The sequence below is a fragment of the Polypterus senegalus genome, chromosome 14 (genome assembly GCF_016835505.1).
Source record: "Polypterus senegalus isolate Bchr_013 chromosome 14, ASM1683550v1, whole genome shotgun sequence".
Lineage (NCBI taxonomy): Eukaryota > Metazoa > Chordata > Cladistia > Polypteriformes > Polypteridae > Polypterus > Polypterus senegalus.
The window spans coordinates 98,356,115-98,368,348 of record NC_053167.1 but is presented as its reverse complement, the minus strand read 5'-3'; the positions used below and the strand labels follow the sequence as shown (position 1 = coordinate 98,368,348).

At 38.7% G+C, this 12,234-nt stretch overlaps 1 protein-coding gene across 1 annotated transcript in view; it reads left to right on the top strand.

Annotated features, from left to right (window-relative positions):
* The window catches only part of LOC120514447 (olfactomedin-like protein 2B), a 45,158-nt gene that overhangs the window by 15,206 nt on the left and 17,718 nt on the right, over positions 1-12,234 (top strand). The window contains exons 5-6 of the mRNA XM_039734829.1: positions 2,437-2,644; positions 4,151-4,954. Of these exons, the coding sequence (XP_039590763.1) occupies positions 2,437-2,644; positions 4,151-4,954 (1,012 nt within the window). The remainder of the gene's footprint in view (positions 1-2,436; positions 2,645-4,150; positions 4,955-12,234) is intronic.

Here is a 12,234-nt window from a genome sequence, read left to right as displayed (position 1 = left end):
GGATATGTTATAGAATACCTGTCAAATAATACAAAGAGTACACAGCACATGTTTTGTGCTAATTGGGGCTCATCAGGTGTACACACCTTTGCTTCCTCTTGCAGGTATCTAACATCGGAGGTCAGCACCTGAGGCAAAGCCTTAGATTTTGGGCCATGGCTGCTGGTTCGATTACTTGACAGGGTACAGATTGAGGTAGTATATCCATAGGTCTGAATTGCAATCTGATTATTTGGGTGGTTACCTACCAGGTAATGCTTGTGATTGGTCGGCCAGTTGGCAAACATCTGTCGCACTCTCTCAGTTACGAGAAACAGATCATATGCATGTTACAGAGTACCTGTCAGATAATACAAAGAGTACATGACATGTGCTTCACCCTAATTGGGGCTCATCAGATGTAGGCTCCTTTGCTTGCCCTTGCAGGGATTGAACCTCAGACATCAGAGCCTGAGGCAAAGCCTCAGACGTTGCACCTTGGCGGCTGGTTCACTTACTTGACATGATGTAGATTGTAGTATTATATCCATAGGTCTGAATCACAATCTGATTATTTGGGTGGTCACCTACCAGGTAATACTTGGACTATATGACTAGCAAGCAACAGACTTTGACAAGCAGCCTGTCTTACGGCTTCACTTGCCAAAAATCTGCATGGGACTGAACTTGAAATGCTCCAGTGCTAAAACACTGTCAATCAAAATAGAGGTCCAGCCATTTTCACAGTTCCTCCAATCATCATGCAATAGTCCAGCCCACTGCCCCATTTACTCCCAGAGACGCTGAGCTTCCCTGGAAATAACGTTTTGAAGCATTTGTCCAATAAACGTCTATCTTTGCTGCACTGAAAACAAAGCATATTCTGAAGTGCCATTGAAGTCCAGCGAAGCTGCACTCCAATGGGTTTTAGTGGCTCATGCTGCTACGAGAATTATGAGAAGAAAAATTGCATTAAACAACCTGCAAAAAATTATTGCTGATTCTGAATGAACTAACCATGAAGTTGTACATGTTGTAGCACACTGTTTGTAATAGCAAAGTAAATACAACAGGACTTATTTGACAAGTTTTTTTCATGCCATTTTAGTGGAGGCGGAGCTTCCCTTTTAGTCTTAGAGCAGTCGCCTCTGCATTAGACCTAATGACTTGAGATGGCTGCCTATACCATGATGGATCTTCTATCATGTTTAGCAGCTGGCAACAGCCATGGTGAGTTGAAGGCAGTGCTTGGCTTTCTCCAGGCATAAACTCATCCAGATGTAGGAAGTAGGGTAAAAAATGACGAATCAAAAAATTCTTTTTCCATTACTCACGGGTCCAGGGTTTGTGCTCCTTGCACACGGTTATACCTCTTTGTGCGTTGGCCTTAAATATATTTTCCAAATGTCTTTCTGACATAAATTACAACTTTGATGAGCTCTGGTTTTGTTGAGGTTGTGCTGATTGATTTCTGTGGTCATTTTTGACGCTGTAGTTTTGTAGTGTTTGGCAACTATTGTGTGAATTGTCTATCAAGCCCTGTAGGTGAGCTTCGCCTTGCGCTGACTGTTTCTCTTTTCAAAAGCAGTTTGACCATGTTTGGTTTATGCCGTCATTATTTTGAGACTGCTCCCCTTGACACATTAAATCATTTTGAAGTTTTTGTGACTTGCGTATCTGCAATTATGAATACCGACTGTTTTCCATTCTGAAACTCTGTTAGTTACATCATGTTACTTTGAAAACTTGCATATCAAAGTGCTAGTTGTGATAATTTTATAGTTGACACTTACTGGCATTTAGAAATCAACTTTATATAACTTGCTTTTGCAGCTGCATTAGTAATTATGGTTTAGTTTCTTCAAAGTTACATTTTTTTCTGTGGTGTTTCCATTATTTTGTCCACTGCCAGTAATTGCAGGATAAATATGCTTGCAGTTATTGCTGGCAAAATTTGGCAGAACCATTTGCTTAGTTCAAAAGGGCAATTTGTGTTTCACACAGGGACATTAGGTTTGGCACCACCTTTAATAATTAAATAAATAATATGAAGTATATATCAGACATTCCTTATTATTAGATTTTGCTTGAAAATCTGGTAGTAGTTACAGTCAAAAATATTCAAAACTAATAAAAACAGACATGTGGAAGGTAGATTTTCTTGATAGCTGATTAAATATTTACAAAGGCATTTAAAGGATTTTGAAGTCTACAATTTTTTAGGTTATCAATTCTCATAATGTTGGCAATGTAAGTAAACAAAATGAGAACCATTTTTTGCCTGAATACTGAGTGTTTCATGAATGCTGTTATATTCAATTATATGAACCATGAAATACCATGTGCACAGCTGCAACAACCTCAAACATTAAATAAATTGCATCATGTGCTTATCACAAGCTCATTTTAAAAGAATGCCTTGTTTAATATCTTCTGATTTATTATTTGTGTTTTTAGAAATATGAAGAAAAATTTGTCGGGGACCTGGGTTTCTCGGAGGGGCCGTTAAGTGTGAGTCCTGAAACTCCAACAGAGTCGGTGGGCAATGTTGAGTCACTGCAAACAAACACCAGGATGAAAGTGGTCTCTCGCCCAACAATCATCCGTGGAATAACCTACTACAAATCCAATACCATCGAAGAGGACAATGAAATCGATGAACAGCGTATGTTGTTTCTTAAGTACAAAACAGATATTGATGCATGCTGGACGTGGGGGTATTTGAAATGCGTACACTTCTGAGATTGTTGTGATTTCATTTTAGAATTGGTTGGTAGATGTTTTTCATTGGTAGGTGACACTGTCATTTAAATTTACAGTTTATCGGAAGCGCCTTACAAAAGAGTTCAACATAATCAAGTAAACATCTGTCTGGGGGACTGTTTTGAAGCAAGTACTCCAGGACAAAATTATAAAATTGACCATCACAAGTGAAGAGCTTTAAACCAAACAGAACAGTGCAAGACTAGCTAAATTTTCCTTAGTTACAACAACCTATTGACATATTGACAACCTAGACATATTCACAGATGAGAGTCTTCAAATAATTCTTAAATAGGGTGAGGAAGTTAGAACATTAAAACACTCTAGACGAGAACAGGCCATTCAGCCCAACAAAGCTCGCCAGTCCTATCCACTTGTTTCCTCCAAGAAAACATCAAGTCGAGTTTTGAAAGTCCCTAACGTCTTACTGTCCACCACACTACTTGGTCGCTTATTCCAAGTTCTTTTGTGTAAAGAAAAACTTCCTAATGTTTGTGCGAAATTTACCCTTAACAAGTTTCCAACTGTGTCCTCGTGTTCTTGATGAACTCATTTTAAAATATGAGTCTCAATCCACTGCACTAATTCCCTTCATAATTTTAAACACTTCAATCATGTCAAGTGGAGGTAGGCAGCTCATTCTACCAGCTAGGAGCTACACATGAAGTAAGTCTAGAATGAGATCTGATGCCATGCAGAGGTGGCATCACTAGATGCTTTTCACAAGCAAACCTGAATGGACAAGAAGGAGAGTCTTCATATACAAAGGTGATGACCTATTGACTACTCTGTAGGCAGTCATCAAGGATTTGAACTTAATATGTTCTGCTTCAGGGAACCAGTGTAGCGACCAGAGGAGAAGAGTGACACACGCCTGTCTTGGCTGCTTGAACACAAGATGTACCACTTTTAATGAAATGCTAAGTTTGGTGTATGGACTATGATAACGTTTTTGTTATATGCATTCTAGTTGTTTTTTTAATCAGTCCGGCGACCTTGAAAGTTTCAGCATGTGTTGAGTATGTCATAAATTGAATCCACAAAACGTTAACGAACTGTCCAGATGTTCCTAAAGCACAGAGTCTGCAGCACTTCAAAGCTGGCATTAGGGCCAACAGACAGCTGGAGATGGACCCAGGTGTTTTAGAAATAAGTTAATAAATAAATAAATGTTACAGTCAAAGCTCTGAATGTACAGTAATGATTTCACCACTTTCATTTATACTTGAGTGGAATCAAAGATGCTTGACAGTGAGTTCAAGTATTAGTCATGGTGTTGTTTTTATTGTTTTGTTTTTCATTTAACTATTTACATTGTTACATTTGACTCACTGTTGACATAAATATCCTCATGTGGAATTACTGTGCTGGTGTGTCATGTCTTCTCTCATTCTGACTTTTCTAACAGAAGAAGAATTTTCAAGTGGTGATGCAACTGTAGATCTGCTGATTGAAGACCAGCTCATTAAGCACAAAGGATGGCGGCAACAGACTTTCAGGAAACCAAAACCAGTAGTCAGACCCCCCATCCCTAAAACTGAACAGGTGGACTTAAATGACCATTTACGTGTAGTTGACAATCTAGCTACTGCTGCAACTACTGAAGCATCAAGCAAGACGCCTAGCAATGTTCCTGATCTTACATCAAATTACAGAACAGCAGCTGCTCCAGCTGTCACTGATGCTTCAAACAAATCATCTACTGCAGCTTCTATGGCAGTCACAAACACAGCTGCCACCAACAATCCATCAAGCGCAACAATGTCTTCAGCCATATTGGCTGCATTTACAACTGGTAAAAATATTACAAGTTCTCCATCTACAGCTTCTGCCCCAGCCTCCACAAAAGAGTCCAGAGAAACTGCAGCACAACCAACAGATCAAACAACTAATGCGTCCAGCACCACCCCTAGTACTACCACCACTACTACTACTACTACCGCTGCTACTACTACTACTACTGCTGCTACTGCGACTGCAACTACTAGTACTACGACTACTTCTGCTACTATGACTACTATTACAGCTTCTAGCACAAAATTAACAACCATTCGTTCTCCAAAGACCTCGTGGACAACTGCCATTACATCCACACCTTCTGTCCCTAAAACAACCCGACCTTCAGTGCATGTGAAGCCCAGGCAGCGCTATAAGATCTCTTGGGATGAAGAGATTCAGGATACCATGGGCGACGAGGCTCAAAAGAATCTTGGTAAGCGGTCAACTACTGTATTCTATTTCGTTTTAATATTTACCATGCCATAGCTATGAAAAAATGGTTACTGTAGATAAAAAAAAAAACAAGAAAATACTCATTTTAATTATTAAGTCTCAGAAAATAATCTTTTAAAGCAATCGTACAAGGATAAGTGGCTCCTTTTATGATTTCAATTATGTTTTTATAACACTTCTTTATGGTATTGCAATACAAGTAGTAATTATTATTAAATTGTGGAGTACATGATGGCACAGTCATTCGTCTCAGAATACTGGGATCAGTTCCCAGTCAGGCTACTTGGTCTGTGAAGCTTTCATGTTCTCCTTGTGTTACATAGATTTGTAACACTAAATCGTCCTGGTGTGCCCGTGTCTGCAGGAGTGTGAGGAAATGTGGACTGATGCCAATGCAGAGAAATGGAGTAACTGAGCTTAGTTATTCAATCAATGCATGGCTTATTGTGTTCATAAGAATTACTTACAAACACTTTGAAATCATTTCAGTTTTTCTTGTCGAGCACCTCCTTACTCGCTGCTAAAAGAAACCCCCCATATGTATGATATTCTGCTTGACTCTTCTTAATGTCTAGTTATGCAAGACATCAAGTACTTTGGATTTCTCCTCCATTTTGAACTCTCTAAACCCAACAAAAACTAATTCCTCAGCAATTATTGGAACCATATTCTGTGCAGGAAATTACATCCTTATGATAAACAGTCAACCAATAGGTGACTTCAGTAAAAATTCTCAGAAAGACTTAAAGTTCAACCTGCCATATCAACTGACCCCAGGGGTTCACCCCCTAATGGGACATAAGGGGTTAAAGTTTAGAAAAACTAGGGATCCGTAATATAGACATGTGGAGTGACAAGTTTTGCTATTTCCAGGTAGCTGATCACAAATATGATTATATTTTTGAGATATGATTCTTTACTGGTGGTCCTAGCTCTCTAAGAACCTCTCTCAGAAGGTTCACCATGACACATTTCAAACACAAGCATTTGAAGTATCATTTTAGACAATTTCAAGGTCAGTGATTACAAATATGTTAATTTTAATCCTTTACTAGGGATTTAGCCCTCTGTGGACCTCTGTCAGAGGGTGAAATGACAAATTTCTATTACAATCAAGAATATTTAGACTTTGAATTTCTTAATTGAAGCTCGCATTGTAACATTTCAAATATTTGATAAAACTATTCTTGTTTATTATGTACTTGTACCTCATGAAGTAAATCTTTAAACTAAACACCCTAAAATAGAGTGGCTTACATCAATTCAGGCTTCTTTACTTACATAACTTGTAATTAAGATTTTTATTAACCGACAGATGATTTTATGGTCCTCCCTGCGTGGAGTTTGCATGTTCTCCCCGTGTCTGCGTGGGTTTCCTCCGGGTGCTCCGGTTTCCTCCCACAGTCCAAAGACATGCAGGTTAGGTGCATTGGCGATCCTAAATTTTCCCTAGTGTGTGTTGGTTTGTGTGTGGGTGTGCTGGGTGGGCTGGCGCCTGCCGGGTTTGTTTCCTGCCTTGCGCCCTATGTTGGCTGGGATTGGCTCCAGCAGACCCCCGTGACCCTGTAGTTAGGATATATCGGGTTGGATAATGGATGGATGCATGATTTTATGGCTTCTTATTTTGCTTTGAATTAATTAAACTAATTGAAAAGGAATGATGAAATTGGAGCTCATCATGTAGAAAGAACATCTTCATGGTTGATATAGCTTTGTTCAATTATAAGCTTTAATATTTTTTGCTGCATTGTGCAAATGCACGGTGTCCAGTGTACAGGGTTCAGCTCAATGTGCTTCTGTACAGTGTCCATAAAAAGCAGTCACCCCTTTGGAAGTTTTTTTTTTTTATTATACAACATTGAATCAAAACTATGGATCAACTTTTTGACCTAATCAACAGAAAAAGTATTTAGTAGATGCCTCTTTAATGTCAAAGTGAAATCAGATCTCTGCAAAGTGGTCTAAAATAATTGAAAATCTTAAACACAAAATAATCGATCACATACAGTAAGTGTTCCCCTCCTTCAAGTCAGTATTTAGTAGATGCACCTTTAGCAGCCATGACAGCCTTGAGTCTGTGTGCACAGGTCTCTCTCTGCCAGCTTTGCACATCTGGGCACTTCCTTTTTTCCACATTGGTCTTTGAAAAACTGCTAAAGCTCAACCAGGTTGCATGGGCACCATAAACGAACAGCCTTTTTTCAGTCCAGCTATAAATTGTCCTTTGCATTAAGATCTGGACTGTGACTCTGCCACTCCTAAATGACAAAATAAACTACGTGATTAAAGTGGAAATGTCATTAACATTGTTTTTTTTAAGTCATTCCTCTGTGGCTTTGACTCAGCTTGGACTTGTCTTTTTGGAAAAACAAATCTTTTTCCACAGGTTTCTTACAGACAACCTCAGGTTTTATTCTGGGATTTCCCTGCAATTTGCTACATTCATTTTACCCTCCACCCTCACAAGCCTTCATGGGCCTGATGCAGAGCAGCATCCTCACAGCACAATGCCGCCACCACCATGTTTCATAGGGATGATGGAATCTTTTTTGATAATGTGCAGTGCTTGAACTTTTTGAGCATCAGAATAAATTGCCTGTTTGGCATAAGCCAATTTTAGACTCATCAAGCCGTAAAACTTTCTTCCAGTTGACTTCAGAGTCTCCCGTGTGTCTTCTCTGTGCTTTGGTTTTAGTAGTGACTTTCTCTTTGTCACTCGTCCATAAAGCTGTGACTGGTGCTGTTCTGCAGTCTCTCCAGTCTCAGCCAATGTAGCTTGTAAGCCCTTCAGAGTTTTCATTGGTGTCCTGGTGACCTTCCTCACTAGTCTTCTTGCACCTACACAAGACAAATTTACAGCTGTGCCATACTCATTCCAGTTCCTGATGATTGAATTACCTGGACATTCAGTGACTTGAATATTTTCTTGTATCCATCTCCTGACTTGTGCTTTTCAGTCCCCTTTTTGTGGAGTTGCTTGGAGTGTGTATTTGTCTTCATTTTATAGGTTAGGCCACAATTCTGACTCGTGATAAGCTGAACCTTTCAGATGAGTTCCATTTATACTGCAGTCTATTGAACTCCATTGACTAAAGACAACTAATCTCCATTTATCTTCTGTAATTATGTAACTTCTAAATCCAATTGGCTGCCCAAGTGATCATTTAGGTGAGCCACATTAAAGGAGTTGAAAATTGATGACAATTATTTTGTGTTTTATAATTATAATTTACCAGTAACGGCACACGGCACGATAGCGTGCAGTGAATACACTTGACTTGAACATTCCTAGTTTTCATATTGTTTCTTTCTCTGTTTGTTTAGCATTCGTTTGCTCAGAGATTGATGCGCTTGCTGCTTCCTGAGCAGCTCTTCCTTTCTCCACCCTAGCGGCCCGCTTCTTTTCTTCTTTCGTCAGCATCTTTTCGCGTTAAAACTAATTAAGTCAATGTTTGTGTTGCAATTACTTATTACGTTTTCTTTACTTTTTCACTTAAGCTGGCACTTAAGTCTTCAATCTGCCTCAAGAATGATTTAAGATATGAAAACGTAGGAGAAGTGAAGGCGAAGGTGGTAGGGATGAGAATGGCACCCGTACACATGCACCGCACTGCTGCCCTGCTGGCTGCTGCCCCGAGAGTTGATTCTACAATAAAATAAAATAAAAATAAAAAGAGGAATAACCTTAGTGGTCAATCATCACCCCAAAACCAGACAGTAGAGGTCACATAGTATATGTGTACCAAATTTCAAGTCAATCGGTCAAACGGTTTGCGAGCTACAGGTGATTTAAAATCCTGGACAGAAGATTCAGAGCACTTTTGCAGAGATCTGATTTCACTTTGACATTAAAGAGCCTTTTTCTGTTCATCAGTGTCAAAAAGCCAAATTAAATCCACTCTGATTCAATGTTGTATAATGGTAAAATGTTAAAGCTTCCAAGGGGGTGAATACCTTTTATAAGCACTGTAACTTCAGCTCTCTGGGATGACATTCAGATATGACTGCTGCTTTGCATCCATAGTTTTCCCACCTAATTGTAGGTGCAAAAAGCTCATATAAGGTGACCTTAAGTTCCAGGTACAGTAAAAATCCTATGTTACAAAATAGCTATTCTATTAAAAGGCACCAAGCCTTGGAATAAAATGGGTTTTCATGAATGGAGAAGTACCGTACAGAAACATCAGAATCATTTTAGGACCCTGGGACTTTCTCAAACACGTGTTATCCAATTGTGGATTGTGGGTGGTCAAAGCCCATTTTGGCAACGTTAGGCGCAAGGCAGAAACAACTTCTGAATGAGGCGCCAGTCCATCACAGTGCCCACAAATGCAAACACCCACATTCACAAGGGACCAGTTTAGAATCTCCAATTAACCTAACAGACATGTCTTTAGGGATGTGGGAGGAAAACCAGAGGAGCATAACTTACATTCCACTTTTTATTTAGCAGGCACTGTTATTCAGAGCCACTTATAAATCACTGATGGTTGAATACAGGCATGAGGAAACCATTCAAGTACTAAACCAGCTGTACTGTAAGTTTTTCCATAAGAGCTGCATCACATGTATAGAAATAAAACAACTCTTTAATGGTACAATTAAAAAAATCCTACAGAAGTGAGAGAATAGGTTAAGGGTAGGGAATCGGATTACCCCAACAGTTGGTGTTGCATCTCTTAGGTCATCAGGTGTCCTTAGATTAATAAATTGTAAGGGTGAAGATCTTTTCAAAAACTTCAGGTGGAATCAGCAGTGTTAACTGTGACTGGCAGATAGTTTCACGCCTGAATGACCAAGGCCGAGAAAAGTTGAGCAGTTAATTTCAAACCAGCATCATTAGACCATAAAAAATGATTGCAGAGGCCTACACAGTAAATGTGAGATGATCATAGGCTGACTATACACAGGCCCAGATTCCCTAAGTGCATCAAAATCAGACTGCAGTGTGTAACGGGGTACACATCATGCTAACAAAAAATGGAGGGAGATAGCAAGCCAAAAGCTAGATGGAGGGTTTTAAAGCAAGTGGGCTGTGGTAGTAAGTGGTGGCCATTTTCTAAAGCCCAAGAGTCCTGTGAGTGATCACTTAAACAAATGGGCTCCTGAATTGCACTGGATGCTATTAAAGTAGTCTCTGATTTTCAGTGTCCTTGTAATGAGGTAGGAGGTTCATAAAATTGCTAAATGTACGGCTGGACATTTTGTATTTTTAGGGAACAGGTTTCAGGCTGGAAGTCACAATGGTACAGTGGAGAGTGCTGCCATCTTGATGATAATCTTGATACGTTGCCTTCTTCTGTAAAGCTCTGCACTCCGTATGCCAGTTCTGAAACGCATTGCTAGATTTTATTTTACTTTTAGTATTCAAGGCTCTGCAATCTGCAATGACTTTCATTTGCTTAGCATCACAATAAACCTGACCAGCAAGTTTAAGTCTTACCCAAAAGCAGGGTTCTGCTGTCTGGCAGGCTTTTGTTCCGAAACACTTTCTTAATGAGAAATCAATTCTTGCTGTTGAAGCACTTATTGCTAAATCAGTATTCTCATGTTTCATTTTAGTTGTATTATTTAAGATTCTCACACTTAATTGATTCTTTTAGTCCTTAAACAGTTACATTCCCCTTTTTTGTAATGTCTCCTTATTAGAAATAAGATGCAAATGACAGATGAAGGAACCAGTGGTACTCCACTTACACCTCTGTGTGAACTATCTGGTTTAATAAAATATATGGAAGAAAGCTAAAATGAAAACCATGAATGAGAATTACTCGGGCTACAAATCACTGTTTACTGCAGTATAAGAATGACCTGGCATGGCAGAATGATTACACTACCAAGCCATAAAATTCAAGAAGATCTGCTAAGTAAATTAGCGTGCAAGTGAGTCCTATAATAAACACTTGTCCCATCAAGGGTCATTTTCTTCTGTTATACTCAGTTTTGTTCAGATGGGCTCCATCTCCCTGTGACCATCTATTGGACTAAGTAGGCTAAGAAATAGTTTAGACATTTTCATGGAGATGTAGCAATTAAAAATAACTTGCCATTTGCCTTCCATTACTCTCCCTTGATCCATAGGGATGTTGAAATGAACTTCCCTTAATCAGAGCAAGTAGCTTTAATAATTACTGTTCTGACATTAAAGTTGGCATTATAAGAATAAACCTCATACATAAAAAGTAACGTTGGTCAAATCAGCCTTGATATTATTTAGCACATTTCACAGTGAGCACAATCTTTTCACACTTTAAAATAAAAAGGTATAATAAGCAGCACAAGGTAATAAAGTGGATATCGAGATAAATCCATTTCATAAGAAATATTCTCATTTTGCTATAATGAAGCAGTGACATTAAAGGTGACATCTTGTGCCCTTGAATGATGCAGGATAATCAATATACAGCATCAAAGAGAAAACAGAAGATGGGGATACACTTTTCCGGTCATCTCCTGTCCAATGTCTGTGTTCCTTTGCCCATTTTAATCTCTTCTTTTTATTTTCCAGTTTCATAAATAGATTTTTCTTTAAAACTTTTCCTTTTAGGCCATCATCCCGGAGTCATGTTTTCTCTGTTACAGATGACCCTGGTATTTAGTGTGTATTTAAGGAAGAAGCCAACTGAGAACCTGTGAGGTGTTTGTTTCTCACGCAACAGAATCTAAAGTCCTTCTCATCTTATGCAGTTGTTCATCTTTGGCTTCCCTTTCTTTTCCTGTACTGGCTAAACTCAGTTCACCCTCTTCTCTCAAGAGAGCACTAAACATCTCTGTATGTATTACTCAGTTACTTGGCAATCTGGCGCATGGAATAACCTTATTCTGCAAATATTAAAAAAAAAATAAATAAAAAATAGACTGATATGTTTCTAGAAAAACTTGCTTCATTTTGGGCATTTTTGAAACCAGAGCTAAACTTGAGTAATGCCAGTATCTTTTAACCCAAGCAAACAGAATAAGTGGCTTCAGCAGTGCTAATTCAACTACTCAGGTTTCTCTAATAACCAATTTAAATCTAGCTAATTAAAAATGAGCTGAGGGAGTTGACCACTAGGGCATTGAAGGAACGCTGTAAAAAAAAAATGTTAAATTTGCGGTAAACAACCGGCAGCTGTAGTTGCCAGAATTTTACCTTAAAAAATAAGGTGACAATATTTTTATGTCTATGGGATAACTTTATCGTAAATAACTGTTTTTTTCTTTATAACACATTACAACAGAAGTCAACATTTAACCATAACCTGAAATCCAAGCACTGTA